Source organism: Pelodiscus sinensis, chromosome 23, assembly GCF_049634645.1.
Source record: "Pelodiscus sinensis isolate JC-2024 chromosome 23, ASM4963464v1, whole genome shotgun sequence".
Taxonomy (NCBI): Eukaryota; Metazoa; Chordata; order Testudines; family Trionychidae; genus Pelodiscus; species Pelodiscus sinensis.
Genome location: NC_134733.1, coordinates 19,590,527 through 19,607,206, shown reverse-complemented (window position 1 = coordinate 19,607,206; position 16,680 = coordinate 19,590,527). Strand labels below are relative to the sequence as shown.

The 16,680-nt window shown below is 44.8% G+C and overlaps 1 protein-coding gene across 1 annotated transcript in view; it reads left to right on the top strand.

Moving 5' to 3' along the window:
• MORN1 (MORN repeat containing 1) overlaps window positions 1–16,680 on the top strand; it is a 190,941-nt gene that overhangs the window by 35,081 nt on the left and 139,180 nt on the right. Inside the window, 1 exon segment of the mRNA XM_075906074.1 lies at window positions 3,437–3,533. Coding sequence (XP_075762189.1) covers window positions 3,437–3,533 — 97 coding nt within the window.

Here is a 16,680-nt window from a genome sequence, read left to right as displayed (position 1 = left end):
GCCTTGTATCAAGTTCCTGTGCCTTCAGGAGCTCCACTCTCCAAGTGCTGGCACACTCACTCTTCTTCTCACTTGGGATTGAGGCAAATTAGATCTTCTCTGGGCCCTTGTCTGGCTTCTAGCTTACCTCTGGAGTAGCATGACTATTCCGCTGCTTTCTCAGCCTTGTTTCACGGTGCTTATTACATAGAGGGAAGAACTTAGTTCGCCCTTTCCCAACCTGGCCTTTATGTAAATAAGCCCTATTCTCCTCCAGCTAGGCTCTGTCTCTAATTTGGCCTGCCCCACACTTCAGGTGTGAGCAGGATGGTTAATTGTTTCTCATATTAACTCTTTCCCACCATGTGTGGGATGAATACCCCATCACAATGGCACAATTGCATATAGTAAAGAAAGATGAAAGTCTCCTCTTTTTCAATACACCATAATATACCAAGTAGATATCTACGCTAGTCACTGTGAAAAGTCTTAAATTCAGATTTGTCACCTGTTCTGCTCTGTTGGTGGATGCAGTTATGTTAGTCTAGCATGGGGTGGCTGGCTGACAGACATTTTAATGACTGTGTTATCTAATGTTCTTCAGAGCAGGTGTAGATGTCACTGTGGCGGAAATGGAAGTGTCTGCTTACAGTATGTATATACTAGTTACCATCATCACTTCCTGGTTTGAAACTACATTGCTGTAGAAACGGTGGGATTTTTTTCAGAAGAGTGCCCTGCATAGTATTCTCTCTTTCCTCTAACTTCATCCCCTACACACACTTTTTTACAATTGAGATGATTTATTCTTCAATACATTTAGAGTATAGTAATAATAATTTTTCCCTCTGAAAGCTAAAGAATTATTGCCAAATCTCCACAGGCCTGTGTCGTTATTGAATGACCACTTGTTTTCTAGATGTTCTTTTAAGCATGATCTTTAACTCTACTGAAAGTAACATAGCAGTGTTGAAGTTACTAGCTTTTCCCCAGTAACTGCTTCTCAGATTGAATTCACATCTGTGTGATATCTTTCATATACTTCTTAGTGAAAGTTTAGACCTATGAGCACCATTTCAAGTGTTATTATGCAAAGACATATTTGGGGGACTTGGCGTATTCAGTATTTTCAAAATGAGTTCTACATCTTTTCTTTGAACTACTGTACTTGTTTTAACCATAGGAAGAGAGGCACTGGTTATACAAGAGCAAAAGGTTACATTTTAACTCATATTCTATAGTACTTTACTACATAAATAGTCCCACTGAAATTAATGGGACTATTTGTGAAATAAGGTGTTACTCAGTGTGAGTAAGGAATTAGAATCAGGTCCAAAATTACAGCTCTAATAACCACTATGTTTGTAACTAGTAAGCGGGTATAGCTTGTTCTATACAGAACATACATACCATTTATATACATAGATCATATTTCATCCAAATGTACTCCCTTCCTGACATCTATAGTTGTTGGTAACTCAGCTAATATTAACCAATAAATAAACTTAAGCTTTCTCTCCAAGAATAACTATCCCTGTAGTTTCTCCACTGAAAGGCCTCTGTCCTAAAACCAAGATCTTTGCTCAAAGAGCTACTCCCACCTCTCTGTCCCACATGGAGTTAATGAGTTGTACCTGCCATCAATGAATCAATAAAAATAAACTGGCATTGCCCTACAGGGTTTCAGCACCTGCTAAGAGGGTGGGACAATAGAAGAGCCTGCTCTCTGGACCATCATGAGCCTTTCACTCCATGTTTTGTAAAAATTGTATTCTGAAGCAAATTGTTTTGAAATTATTTCCATGGAAATAATGATAGAAAAATTAAAGTGAGTTGCTACAGAAACATTTCTGTAAAACTGTTTTTAACTGCCTGTGCTCACTCACTCGTGTTCTCTGATTTGGATACTAGTTGCTAAAGGTGGAAAGAGAGTTGAAGAATTCTTACCTTTAAGTCCATTTGGAATATTAAGGTGGCTTACATAAATTTTGAGTTATTGTAGCACTTTGTTTTCTGTAGAGTCACAAATTGAACAACCTGCCATAAAATAAATTTTAATTTGCAGTGGATCAGCATAGCAGAAGTAAGAGCATGTAAGACTTTAGAAGGTTTTTATTTTGCAGCTCCTCACACCTTGTGAAACTTATGGAGTAAGTGCCATAGACCGAGAGAGTCTGAAACACTACATATTTTTAACACTACATATAGCTATTGGCAAATATTATAGAAGTATCACTTCACTTCCCACACTTGAACTTTTGGTCATCTTTGTTGTGTTGCAAGTGTGAGTTACTGCTCCCCCGCCTATGACAGACTGTCTCACTATTCCTCTATTGCAAATAGCTGTGAATCCGACTGGAAAAGGATGTCTCTCATACCCCTCTAGTACTGATCCAAACAGAAGGTGATAGTTTAATACTGGGGATCTTAAGGTTCCAGTTGCTGAAAGAGGCAGAGGTCCTATGGAAAAATAATCTGATCTTGTAGTTTAATGAACCCCAGGGCCGCAACTCAGTTCTGGCATACCCTAACTTTTGAGTGTTTGATTTTGCAAACAGGGTTTTCTTTTTGTGTATAATATTATATAACTTGGGCCAAATTCAGCAATGGTGTAAGTCATTGAAATCTTTGGGACTGAATTTTTCCTAGTAAGCCACTCTTCACAGCCTGTATAAGGAAATAATGAGCAGTCCTGTGGCACCTTAGAGACTAACAAAAATATTAGGTCATGAGCTTTCATGGGTAAAACCCACTTCATCAGATGCGCTGGAGTGGAAATTACAGAATCCAGGGTCTAAATAACAGCAAAAGCAGTTAGTGTTAATTGTAGGACCAGTGTTAATTAAGCTAATTAAGTCAGGGTGAGTTAATGCTATGAATGGGACACATCCTGCCTGACTTAATTAGCTTCATTAACACTGGTTCTACAAGTGACATGTAACTGGTTTTGCTGTTATATAGACCCTGGATTCTGTAATTTCCACTCCAGCTCATCTGATGAAGTGGGTTTTACCCACGAAAGCTTCATGCCTTAATATTTTTGTTAGTCTCTAAGGTGCCATAGCACTGCTCTTCATTTTTAAAGTTACAGACTAACACGACAATGTCTCTAAGACTTGCGTAGGAAATGGTGTGACAAGTGGTAACTCATTCTCTGAATTTAAGTACAATGTAATATCTTCACAGAAGCACCTCTCATAATAACGCCCCACAGTAACAAACCTTCAGCAAGAAATACTTGATTCTCCATTTTCCTTAGAGGGTGTGCTATGGAGTGCCATGTAATCCTTAACCGTTGTGTGAACATGTTGAATGGGGGACCACACAACTGTTGGAAGGGTATTTATAAAGAACCTGGAGGGCCACCCACCCTGCTATTGAGAACCCTCTGGAATAATCCCTTCAATATAAATTAGTCTGTGTTGCAAATTTGAAATCAATGTGTTTCTATTTCAAGGGACAGTGGAGAAATGATGTATTCAATGGACAGGGCATTATAACTCATTGTTCTGGTGTCATCTATGATGGACTGTGGATCAATGGCTTCCCTGCTGGTACGTTCATTCATTATGCTATCCAGTTATTAACAAGACCTCAACATAATGCTTTGGCTGTCTCTCTGTTGATTAATATGATCTGGCTATAGTTTTAGCCTCTTCTGTGCAGTCAGTTTGACTGGAACATGTAGTTCATAAGAGTAAAAGCGGTAGCTATTTGAGTGGCACATTCGTGGGGGTAAAGCTATTAATTCGAACTAAATGTAGAACCACAATGGTATAAAATGTAGCTTTGGAATCTTTTTTTTAAGACTAATGTGCTCTTTTCATTTTAAAGCAAATCATGCATACATTTTTGGAGTTAAAGGCTATTACCTTATTCACAAAATTAATAATAGAGTAACTTTAAAAAACAAGTATTAAATTGTCCTGCTTAGAAAGCAGAGGTTGCAAATTGAAATTCATCTCTTCCACACTTCATTCTTCAGCATATTCCTAGCTGCTTTTTGTACTGTTTCACAAACCACCCTAGATAAAAATTAATTCAGAGATCATCTTACTTCATGTTTTAGAAATGTGCCACTCTGTAGTCTGTATGTCCGACTGTGAGTCTGTTTGCTCAAGAACTCCTCCTAAACAGTAAGAGCCAGGACCACCAAATTTGGTATGCAGCTTCCTTTTATCATAAAGCAAGGTCAGGGGTTGGTTTTGCCAGGACAATGGAATGTGCTTGGAATTTGATTGTTTCTCATAAAATGGAAAAGAAGAGGTCTGACAGGTGGGACAGTTATACTGCAGAATGTCCACAGGGGGCAGCAAGGGGCCACAGATGGGGACTGGGACAGTTATAACTCCATAGGGCCAGCAGGGGACACGGGTGGAGAAATGCATGGCTATCTACTAGATATTTCAGACAATTTGTCTGTCTGTCCCCCAGCTGAGGGACGTGTACCCCTGCCTCGGATATACCTGCTGTAGCTGTAGCAACCATGAACAGGCACTCCTCATCTGGCCCCAAGCTGCTGCGTTGAGAGAGAGCTGTAATTGTCCTCTCTCCCTGGGGCAGTCTGCATCCAGGATCATTCCCACCCCCACCCATGAGCAATGGTTTAAATGAAGAAAAACAAAACTTATTTGAGTTAAGGACCCAAGCAATGCTGGGTAAATCTTCTAGTGTACTATGTTTCCAATAAATTCTGGTAGCTTTTAGAACATAATATATCATGGTTTTCATCCTGGAAATAGTAGTTGCAATATGGAAAGGTTTTATTTGCTGAAAACCTAATAAATAGCTAAAGCTGGATGGAAGAGAAGACCCCTAGAATTTTTCCATTTTCCTCTTTCAAGGGCCCTGAGTCAAGCCAGCCTCCTCTTATAACTGATGACTGGATCTGACACAGAAAATGCACATGGCTCATGGTGTCAAACTTCTAGAAGGAGTTTCAGTATTGCTTTCATACCTCATTTGATGGAAAGGGGAGAAATCTAGGGCAAAGGAAATAATCTCTTGTGTGTAGCATAGTTACGGCACCTTTGACTTCTCAGCAGTTTCAGAGATACACATAATTTATACATGTTTTCTCCTCAACCCTTCTGGTGTTAGCTAGAAATATATAAGAAGTACATTTTAACAAAGACTAGAAGAGGACAATTTAGTGGCCTGTTGGAGCTGTTTGGGGAGGTTGTTCTATGTGTGTTAGGAGTAGCATGAAGGAAATCTGAAATGGGTTGTAGAAGAGAATAAGTGGGTACTATAATTTGTAGAATTATTATTATTATTTATTATTGTTTGTATAGCTATAGTCATGAATCAGACCCCGCTGTCCTAGGCATCTAAGTAAAAGGAAAAACTATGTAGCACTTTAAAGACTAACAAGATGGTTTAATAGGCGATGAGCTTTCGTGGGCAAAGCTCATCACCTATTAAACCATCTTGTTAGTCTTTAAAGTGCTACATAGTCTGATCTTGCTAAAACAAAAGGAAAAACTAACACAGCTACCTCTCTATTATTATCTAAGTACGAGATAAGAGACAATACATAAATAACAATCAACAGAACGAGGCATATAAGAAAAATAGGAGGCAGAATCAGTCAGCATGATTGTCTCAGCACACCAACAGCCTAATGTTCTCAAGGTTTGGGTTTTTGTTTTTTTGGTAGGCGTTATGGAAAAGGAGAATTTTTTGAAGGAGGATAATGAATTTCAGGTGTTTCTGGGAGGTGCCCCCCAGGCATAAAAGAAGGCATGGGAAAAGACAGTAAGGTGCTTGTTCGAAAATTTACCTGGTGAATGATAGAGACCGATATTGTGTCAGTCAGAGACAAGAGTTGATCTTGTGGTAGTGAATGAGAGATGATATGCAGGGTGCACTGAAAACGAAGAGGAGTAGCTTATGTTTGATGCCATACAGTTGGGAGAGCCAGTGGAAGGGTGGAAAGAAGTAAGACAGCCAACACAACAGGGTAGGAAAGTGATCTTTGCAGCACCATTCTGAGTGTATCTGAGCAGGGCAAGGTTGCATTTGTCAGGGCCAGAGAGAAGGAAGTTGCTGCAATCAAGACCTGATATGATAAAAGCTTGGATGAGATTTTTAGTTGTGTGGATAGATAGGAAAAAATAGTGTATATGTCCCTTTCATATGACATAGCTATATATTTTAATACCTCTAGCCAGGGTAATCCTGGATGCATGTAAGCTGGAAAAGGATTGATTTAATTCCCTCACCCTGTGAAATGCCCATTAATATCATTCACTTTTCCAGGAATCTGAAACTGAAACAAGGTTAATCCAGTCCTAAAAATCAGAGGTACAAAAGAGCAATAAAGGTCAACTAGCTTATTCCCCTCCTTCCCTATGATACCGTTTCCTGACAAGCATTCAGAGAGGTAGCCATGTTAGTCTATTTCAGCCAAAACAATGAGGAGTCTGGTGGCACCTTAAAGAATAACAAATTTATTAGGACATAAACTTTTGTGAGATACAGCTCACTTCCTCAGAGGCTTGAAGTGAAAGAAAGGCCAGGATACAGAGATGGGAGTGTACCATCAGTGCTAATTAAATCAGCGTGGATGTGGCTCCCCTCCAACAGTGATGAGGAAGCAAGGCTATGTCTAGATTACACTGATCTATCAGAAGAAGGTACGCAACATGCGCTCCGCAATTTGCATACTTTTTTCTGATAGTTTTTTCGGAAAAGGCTTTTCTGAAATTTGGCCTGTTTACACTGGGCCAAATTTCAGAAAATCTTCCTCTTTCAGTAGAGCCCTTCTTCCTTATGGAAAGAGGAAGACAGGGCTTCAAAAGAATGCGTTTGCTCATCCACAAAAAAAAGCAGTAGAGCAGACGTGTTTCCTAGACGCATCCCGGAAAAACCCCATAGTCTAGAAATAGCCTAAGCGTACCTGAAGGGGAAAACCTGAAGGGGAAATTACTTATTGTAATGAGAGAGCCATTCTTTCTGACTGTGTCAAATTTGCATATGAATTCCAGATCAGCAGTTTCATGTTGAGATCTATGTTTTATTTTGATTTTTTTGCCTGAGAATGGCAAAATAATAAGCACTGTAAACAAAACCGAGTCTAGACAACTGTCATTCCAGTTTTCAGACTGATATCTGATCGACAGACATGTTTTTTCACTAGTGCAAAAATCACACTGCTTTTTAATTGTACTTTACACGTAATCCAAAATTTCTCCCCAAATGGTAAACAAACTGCACTACCAAAATGATTAATCTCTGTGATGGAAGGGGGCACTTAATAGTATAAAGCATACTTCAATGAAGGTGGGGAAGATAAATTTTGACTTGGGTCACAAGGATAAAACCATTTAATTTCAAAGTTCTAATTGAAATGATCACACACAGTAAATGTAATGGAACTATTTCTGAAGGATGAAGGGCTAAATTAACCACCTTGGGACCTGAAGTTGGGACTGTTGAGAATCTAGGTATCCCTCTTAATCACCAAAAATCTCATCCACCTCCTATGAAAACAAGTGAAGAGAGACTCCCATTGACTTCAGTAGGAGTTATATTAGGACCTAAGACACTCTCCACCCCTATTTCTGCACGTTTTGTTTGACCTATGTCCACTAAAGGGCGTGACTGATCTTTTACCAACCGCCAATGAGAAGATGTATAAGCAACTTGTAAGGCTATTGATGCCTGAGGTCTACTACCAGCAATTCATTAATCTGGTTGGGAGATACAATCATAAAGGATGCTCCTAGAGCAGGGGTGGCCAACCCGTTAGAGACAAAGAGCCAAAATAGTGGTGGATAGAGTGCGAAAAGCCACATACCGGGGGGGAGTGGAGTTGTTGAGAAAAAAAAACCCACGCCTAGGGTGCCGATACACCGTCCCAGGGCATACGATCACAAAAAAAGCACTGGGAAGGGGTGAGAGGTGGTGAAAGCTCTGGGAGGGAATTTGGGTGCAGGAGGAAGTAGAAAGAGGATGCTGGCTCAGGGAGGGGGCTCCAGGCTGGAGAGTGTTGGGGTCAGGTGGAGGGTTGGAGTGCTGACCAAGCCTCAGGCTTGTGGCTGAGAGAGTGCAAAAATTTGGCCTGGGATGCATGAGGGGCTCAGGGCAAGGAGACTGGGAGTATGATGGGCTCAGGACACAGATTTGCAGTGTGTGGATGGTGCAGGAGTATAGTGGCAGAAAACTAAGGATGTGGAGGTGCAGGAGTTTGGGGATGTGAGAGGCTCAGGACAGGGTTCCAGTGTATGATAGGCTCAGGTTTGGGGTCGGGGGGGGGGGTGCAGGAGTGTTATGATGCTGCAGCCAGATGGGGGCTTGGCCCCAATTTGGGGACTTGTTTGTCTCAGAAAGCGCACTGGCTGCTCTTCTCCTCCCCTCCCCTCCCCCAGGCACCCCCTGCTCTAACCCAATTCCCCTCCCCTTCCCCAGAGCCAGGCACTGACCCCCCTCAGACCCATCTCCCTCCCCTTCCCCAGAGCCAAGCACTGCCCCTGCCCCAATCCCCCCCCCAACCTACTTCTCAGGTCCTGTAGGCAGAGCCGCCGCTGCCACAGCCATGTGCGTCTCCTTCCAGGTGCTGGGGCGCGTGCGCTGAGTGGCTGGCCTTGAAACATGCTGGCTGGGATGCCATGCGCAACCCCCCTCAACCCAAACTCTCTCCCCTCCCCTTCCCCAGACTAGAACCAGGCACCTCCCCCCCTCCCCCACTCTAACCCAATCCCCTTCCTCCTCGCTCTAACCTAATACTCAGGTCCCGGAGCTGCCGTCGCCACTACAGCCGTACATCTCCCTCCAGGCACTCGGGTGCTTGCGCTGAGAAGCCAGCACGTCATACGCATCTTCCCAACCCAATCCCCCTCTCCTTCCCCAGAGCCAGACACCTCCCCTCCCCGCTGTAACCCAATCCCCCTGTCCCGCAACCTTATGCTTGGGTCCTGGAGCCAGAGCTGCTGCTATCACCATGCACATCCGGGATGCCATGCACATCCCTCACACCCAATCCCCCTCCTCTCCTTTCCCCTCCCCTTCTCCAGAGCCAGGCATCTCCCCCCTGGCTCTAGCCCAATTCCCCTCCCCCACTAACCTTATGCCCAGGTCCTGGAGCCACCGCTGGCGCCACCTCTGCACCTGAGGCCCTCACCACTGCCGCTGCCTGTGCTTAGCAGCCAGCTCTAGCACGTGAAGGCTGGGACACTGGGTGCAACCCGACCTGCACGTGCAGGATATGATGTAGTGTGCTGGGGACTGTGAGCAGAATGGCGCAGGCTGTGAGCACGCATGCAGCTCACAGCAGCCCAGCCGTGAGAGCGGCTGACCCGAGCAGTTCCAGGCTCCATCCCAGTTCCGTCAGGAGCCGCAATTTTTTATTTTTTTTTAAGCGGCATGTGGCTCATGAGCCTCGGCTTGGCCACCGCTGTCCTAGGCCAATGGTTCTTCTTCGAGTGATGTCCCCGTGGGTGCTCCACTGTAGGTGCTGGACTTGCCCCAGTGCCGCAGGATGGAGATGTTCAAAGCTGTACCCGACCGGACCGCACATGCGTGGCAGGGTGTCTCGCGGCATTCGCAGTCTGTGTGATCCGGTCCCAACCAGTTCCTCTTCAACCGCCTCAGGCTGCAGATGGAGCAGACCTTCTCTCCTTGTTATCCACTGTTTGTGAGACAAAACTGTTAATTCTTCAACTTACCTTTAGTTAATACCTGTTCCCATTACTCTTCTTCTTCTTCTTCACGTTTAAAAAAAAATTTCTTCATATATCTTATTTGAACTCTCTACGGCTAAGTTTCTGTTCTCCCCCCATTACCGTTCTTGTATATAGTTTAAAAAAAAAAAACAATAACACAAGTCTTTCACTCTCTCCTAAGATGTCTGGACCCCCTGGATTAAAAAAATGCTCCCAATGCCGCGACGCCATGCCGGCCTCCGATGGCCACAAGTCATGTATCCATTGCCTGGGTGAGAGCCATGTGCTGCAGAAATGCGTGCACTGCTCTAAGCTAACAGTCAGGGCTCGCCGTGACTGGGAAATGCGGCTGAGAATGATTTTATTTGACAAAGCCCTTCAGCCCCAGGGATCTCCCTCACCACTGAGCACAAATCAACAGCCGCAAAAGAGGAGTGCTTCCTCCCCAACTCGGGTACCCCCAAAGAAATCTAAGCCATCCCCAGCCAGATCGTTGCCCTTATCTCAGGGCAAGCCTAGTTCAGGAGCAAAGTCAGCCGCCTCCTCTAGCACTGCTCAGCCTTCTGTTAAGGTTTCCAAAAAGGCATAATTGCCTGGAACATCGGGTCACTTAGCTGCTGCTTCCACAACAGCGGCACCGACAATTTCAGCACCGCAGCCATCGGCACCGTCTGCAACAGTGGAACCTCAAACACAATCGGCACCGACCAGAGCTCCTCCAGCACCAGAACTGGATTCTGCACCGACTTGGGCATGGGAGCAAACAAGCCAGACGCCGGCACCGGAACTGGAGGAACCTGCCCTAGTTCGAGACCACATGGCACCGTCTACAGTGCGGAACTGTGAGCCACTAACTCCTCCGCAGCACCATCGGCCTGCGGCCGTGATACGGAGCGGAGACGAGACGCACCGCCTTGGCCTCATTAACACGCGGTCCCCCTCTCAGTGCCGGAACACATGGGACCGGCTTCGGCACACCCAGTACCCTCGATGCCGCAAACATCCGCACTGGCTAAGGCACGAGCGAAGACCCATCATCTCCGTAATCCATCACCGCCATTGCCGCTTTTGACATTCTCACCGGCTCCATCGCCCTCTCCACCATCACCAACGAGCAAAAGATCTCCATGGCTTTCCCGAATATATACTTCAGCGGATAGACTACCAACACCGTTCTTAATGCATGCAAGGGCTGCCATGAGACTGTCATTGTTCCTCTGCTTCTCCATCACCTCTTCCTAGACGATCTTATTCTCTGTTTCCATCACTTCACTCTCGGAAATCTTACTCCAGGCATGATTATACCAGCTACCACCCATATAGGCGTTGTCTATCTCAGTCCTCATGCCATCATAGAGACCGCTATGACTCTTATCGCCATTGTAGGGACTGCCCACCTCGTTACCTTTCTGCATCCCCACCGAGATCCACGACGGGATATTCATCCTCCACGCATTCTTCACTCTCGGCTACCGTATTCTCTGAACAGGATCCACCTTCCACCTACCCTCCCCCATCTGAGCAGAGTGAGATGCAACCGAATACGACGGATGCACAGCCACCGGAGGCATCCCCAGTGAATCGGTCCTCCTCACCAGATGAGGCAGTTATACCTGGTGGTGTTTCTCCACCAGATGATGTGAGGACATTTCAAGATCTTTTTAAAAGAGTTGTGGCCTCACAGCAAATACAATTGCAAGAGATTAAAGAGAAACAGCATCGCCTGTTAAAAAATTTACAAACAATGCTCCCAACCAACAAGCATGCCAATAAAAAGTACTTTGTCCCCACTAAGGGCTCAGAGTTCTTGTTTTCTCACCCACAACCCAGCTCCCTTGTAGTTGATGCGGCCCATCAGAGGGCAAAGGTACCTCAATTTAAAACTAATCCATCAAAGAGGTGAAAAGATTGGATTTATTCGATAGAAAGGTATACACTTCCTCCAGTCTACTACTAAGAATAGCGAATTACCTTGCTCACCTATCCAACCATAATTTCGACAATTATGCTAACTTGACTCCATTAATGGAAGCGTTGCCAGAGTCCAAAAGGCCGCTTCTCAAATCCATCGTCCAGGGTTACACATCCACGCAAGCAAGCCTACAAATAGCGATGGATGTCGCCGACACTGCAGCTTGAACCACCGCCACTGCTGTGGTGATGAGAAAGGCCTCTTTCCTATAGTCAGCTGCAGTTTCTAGAGAATTACAAACAAAAGTAGAGGACTTAACCTTTGATAAAGACAAATTATTTGGTGAGCATACAGATTCTGTATTACAGTCCAGTAAGGACTCTAGAACAATTCTAGATCACTAGGAATGTACACCCCACCGTTCAGGAGAAGACGTTATACTCCATTTAAAAGATGTTATGATTATTTTCACACCAGACAGCAGTGGCAGCATCATCCACAACAATTCGATCAACCACACCACCCACACCAACAGAGACCTCTGAGACATAGGAATCTGGCCAACCGTGTGCAAACTCAATTGAGCAACAAGCAGCACGTTTGAGGTGTTGCTTGAGAGCAGGCAGGCAACCCCATCAGACCTCCATATGTTTCACCACCGGCTGAGGCCTTTCTACCATCAATGGCTCAACATTACCACCAACAGATGGGTTCCTGAAATAATTTGGTCAGGGTACGCCATCCCATTCTTATCTCTCCCTCCCACAAACCCACCATCCCTGTCCTTTTTCAGGGACCCATCTCATGAGGGCTTATTACGCACCGAAATTACTCACCTGCTTCATATCGGTGCCATAGAAAAGGTTCCTCCTGAATTCCAAGGGAGAGGATTCAACTCCCACTACTTTCTAGTTCAAAAGAAAACCAGTGAATAGAGACCTATATTGGACCTCTGACAGCTAAACAAACACCTCCGCAAACAGCACTTCAAGATGGTGACCGTGGCCTCCATTCTTCCCACATTGGAGCGGGGCGATTGGTTTGCCGCTCTCGACTTCAGAGACGCTTATTTTCACGTAACAATTCATCCCACCCACAGGAGATTTCTATGATTCACAGTTGATACAGACCACTTTCAGTACCGAGTCTTGCCCTTTGGCCTTGCTTCCGCACCCAGGGTCTTCACAAAGACATAAGCAGTTGTTGCTGCGCATCTTTGACGCAAAGGGGTAATAATATACCCTTACCTAGATGATTGCCTCCTCAAAGCATGCTCATTGACGGATGAGAAATGCTGCGAGTTACAATCAAAACCTTCCTTCTCTTAGGCTTCCTTATCAACAATGACAAATCCATTCTTCGACCAACCCAAAATATAGAATTCATAGGGTCTCGTCTGGACTCCATTTCAGCAAGAGTTTACCTGCCTACTGACAGATTTCAGGCAATACAAGCACTGCTGGATGAGCTCCTCTACAAACAAATGATCCGTCCAGGTTATAACAGTGCTCAAGCTGATGGGCCATATGGCCTCAACAACATAAGTTGTACCCTATGCCAGATTACACTTCCAACCACTACAGCGTTGGCTCCTAAAGATCTACAATCCGACAAGGCACAATGTGCACCGAACAATGACTATTCCCGAAACAATCAAAGCATCCCTCCACTGGTGGACCAGGGACAACAGCTAGCTCTCTGGTACCCCGTTTCGACAGCCCCCACCTCGATACCACATAACTACAGATGCGTCTCTTATCGGCTGGAGGGCCCATATGGGCAATCTTTCCTTTCAAGGCTGCAGGTCTCCACAGGAGTCTCTGCTACACATAAATCTTCTAGAGGTCAGAGTGGTCACCAATGCCTGCAGACATTTTCACGTACACCTTCTCAATTCTACGGTCACTATCTTCACAGACAACATAGCAACCATGTACTACATAAATCATCAAGGCAGTGCACGATCCCAATCGCTCTGCGCAGAGTCAATCCGATTATGGAATTGGTGCATTGCCAATGGCATAGCCCTTGTGGCATCCTACTTACCTGGCATCACCAACACAATAGCGGACTCCCTCAGCAGGAATTTTGCAACAGACCACGAATGGGAAATTCACCACGGAGTCCTTCATTCCATATTTCGGCGATGGGGCACCCCTCAAGTGGACTTATTCGCCACGAATACCAACAAAAAGTGTCACTGTTATTGCTCCAGAGTCGGTCTCGGCCCCAATTCTCTGGGGGATGTCTTCCTACACTACTGGGGGGGGGGGGGTTCCCCTCATGTACGCTTTTCCACCTACGCCTCTTGTCTCTAAAGTCCTCCAAAAAAAATGGACAAAGCAACCATGATATTAATATCCCCGCGTGGGCACGCCAACATTGGTATCCACTCCTCCTCCAACTAGTGCGATACCCTCCGTACCATCTCCCGTTAATCCTGCACCTCCTCGCTCAGAAGCGGGGCTCTCTCCTGTATCCGCAGTTACACTCCCTGCACCTTGCAGCATGGTACTTAGTTGGCTAAATGAATCTGAGACTCTTTGCTCTAAGTAAAGAACATTCTCCTTCACAGCAGAAAGCACAACATGTGATCTACTTACCTTGCAAAGTGGACACGATTTACTTCTTGGTGTTCTCAGCAACGTATAGATCCTCATGCAGCCCCCATCCATGTCATCCTGGACTATATAATGCACCTAAAACAGAATGGACTAACCTTGGCATCTCTTAGAGTTCATCTCGTGGCACTCACAGCTTTTCGACACCCGATTGACGGTGCTTCGGTGTTTGCCCATCCTCTCAGTAAGAGATTTCTTAAGGGCCTAATGAACATAGATCCACCCACACGGGCTGCCCCTCCCTTTTGGAGCCTAGACTTGGTCCTTTGGGCTCTTACAGCACCGCCCTTTGAGCCCCAAGCTACGATTCCTCTCCAGACTCTTACAATGAAGTTGGTCTTCCTCATAGCCATAACTTCCACATGACGAACGAGTGAGATTTCAGCTCTGATGGCAGTACCTCCGTATACCACCTTCAAAAGAGACAGTGTGATCCTCCAACATCACCTGGCATTCATCCCTAAGGGGTCCTCAGAATTCAACCTTAATGAACCAGTAGTGCTACCTGTTTTTTTCCTCAAACCTCATGCATCACCACATGAGACACTCTTACAGACTCTTGCATGTAGAATAGTAATAGAGATGTACCTGTATTAGTCTAGTCCAGCTGAAACAAAAAAACAGGACTATGTAGCACTTTAAAGACTAACAAGATGGTTTATTAGGTGATGAGCTTCCATGGGCCAGACCCACTTCCTCAGATCAAATTCTGGAAGAGAATTGGCACGACCATATATACCAAAGGGATACAATCAAAAAAAGTGAACACACATAAAAAGGACAAATCAAATTTCAGAACAGAGGGTGCATGATGGGGGGAGGTAAATGTCTGTGAGCTAATGATATTAGAGGTGATAATTGGGGAAGCTATTTTTGTAATGGGTAAGATAATTAGCGTCTTTATTAAGACCCCAGCATAAAGTGTCAAATTTAAGCATGAATGACAGTTCAGAGGTTTCTCTTTCAAGTCTGGTGTTAAAATGCCTTTGAAGTAGTATGCAGGTAATCAAGTCGTTGAGACAATGCCCTTTCTGGTTGAAATGGCAAGAAATTGTTTTTTCTTTGTGATACTGTCTGATATCCGTTTTGTGTGCATTGATTCTTTGGCGAAGCGTCTGAGACATTTGTCCAATGTACATAGCAGACGGACACTGTCGGCACATGGTGACATAAATTATATTTCTGGATGAGCAGGAATATGTGTTCTTGATCTTATAACTGAATTGGTTAGATCCAATAATGGTGTCAGCAGAGTAAATATGTGGACAAAGCTGGCAACGGGGTTTGTTGCAAGGAAAAGTTCCAGGGTTGGTATTAGTGTGATAGTTGGTAAGAATCATCTTGAGGTTAGGTGGTTGTCTGTAGGAGACTATGGGTCTGTCGCCCAGAGCCTCTCGGAGTGTAGTATCCTGTTCCAGTATAGGTTGTAGTTTATTGATAATGTATTGGACGGGTTTAAGTTGGGGGCTATAGCTGATGACAAGTGGTGTTCTATTGTTGGCTTTCTTGGGTCTGTCTTGAAGTAGATGGTTTCTGGGTATTCGTCCGGCTCTTTCAATTTGTTTTTTTATTTTTCCGGGTGGGTAATTGAGGTTTATAAATGCTTGGTAGAGATCCTGAAGTTTCTGGTCTCTGTCAGTGGGATTAGAGCAGATGTGGTTGTATCGAAGGGCTTGGCTATCGACGATGGATCGTATGGTGTGTTCTGGATGGGAGCTGGAGGCATGAAGGTAACTGTATGAGTCAGTGGGTTTTCTGTAGAGAGTGGTGTCTAATTTATCATTGGTGATTTGTACTGTGGTATCCAGGAAATGGATCTCTAGTGTAGAATGGTACAGGCTGAGATTGATGGTGGGGTGTAGGTTGTTAAAATCTCTGTGGAATGTCTGCAGTGTTTCTTGGCCATGGGTCCAGATCATAAAGATGTCAACGATGTAGCGTAAGTAGAGAAGTGGTAAAAGGGGACGGGATCTGAGGAAACGTTGTTCTAAGTCAGAAAGGGCATTGTCTCAACGACTTGATTACCTGCATACCACACACTCTTGACGTCTGTAGGGCCCTACCCTTTTACATAGAATGCACTAGGACTCTTAGGAAGACGGATAGATTAATAGGGGCTCCCCTTTTGAGCGTTCAGCAATGGAGACGGTCTTCACAGTGTATTTCCAACATTATTGTTTCCTGCATCACCAAACACTATGCTGCACGAAATGTGCCACTCTCACTACGCCGTAGAGCTCACTGATTTTTTAAAGAGTGTCCCTCTTTCTGATATTTGTAGGGCAGCCACTTTGGCTTCTCATGACACGTTTGTCAAACATTACACCATTCAATGCAGATGGCTCCCGGTTACCTCCGTAGCATATGCTGTCCTTTCTTCCAATAATAAATAAGTAGCCTCCGATCCCCACCTTTCTTTCCATGGGTGGGTACTGCTACTCAGTCACCTACAGTGGAGCACCCACGGGGACATCACTCGAAGAAGAAAGCGAAGTTACTCACT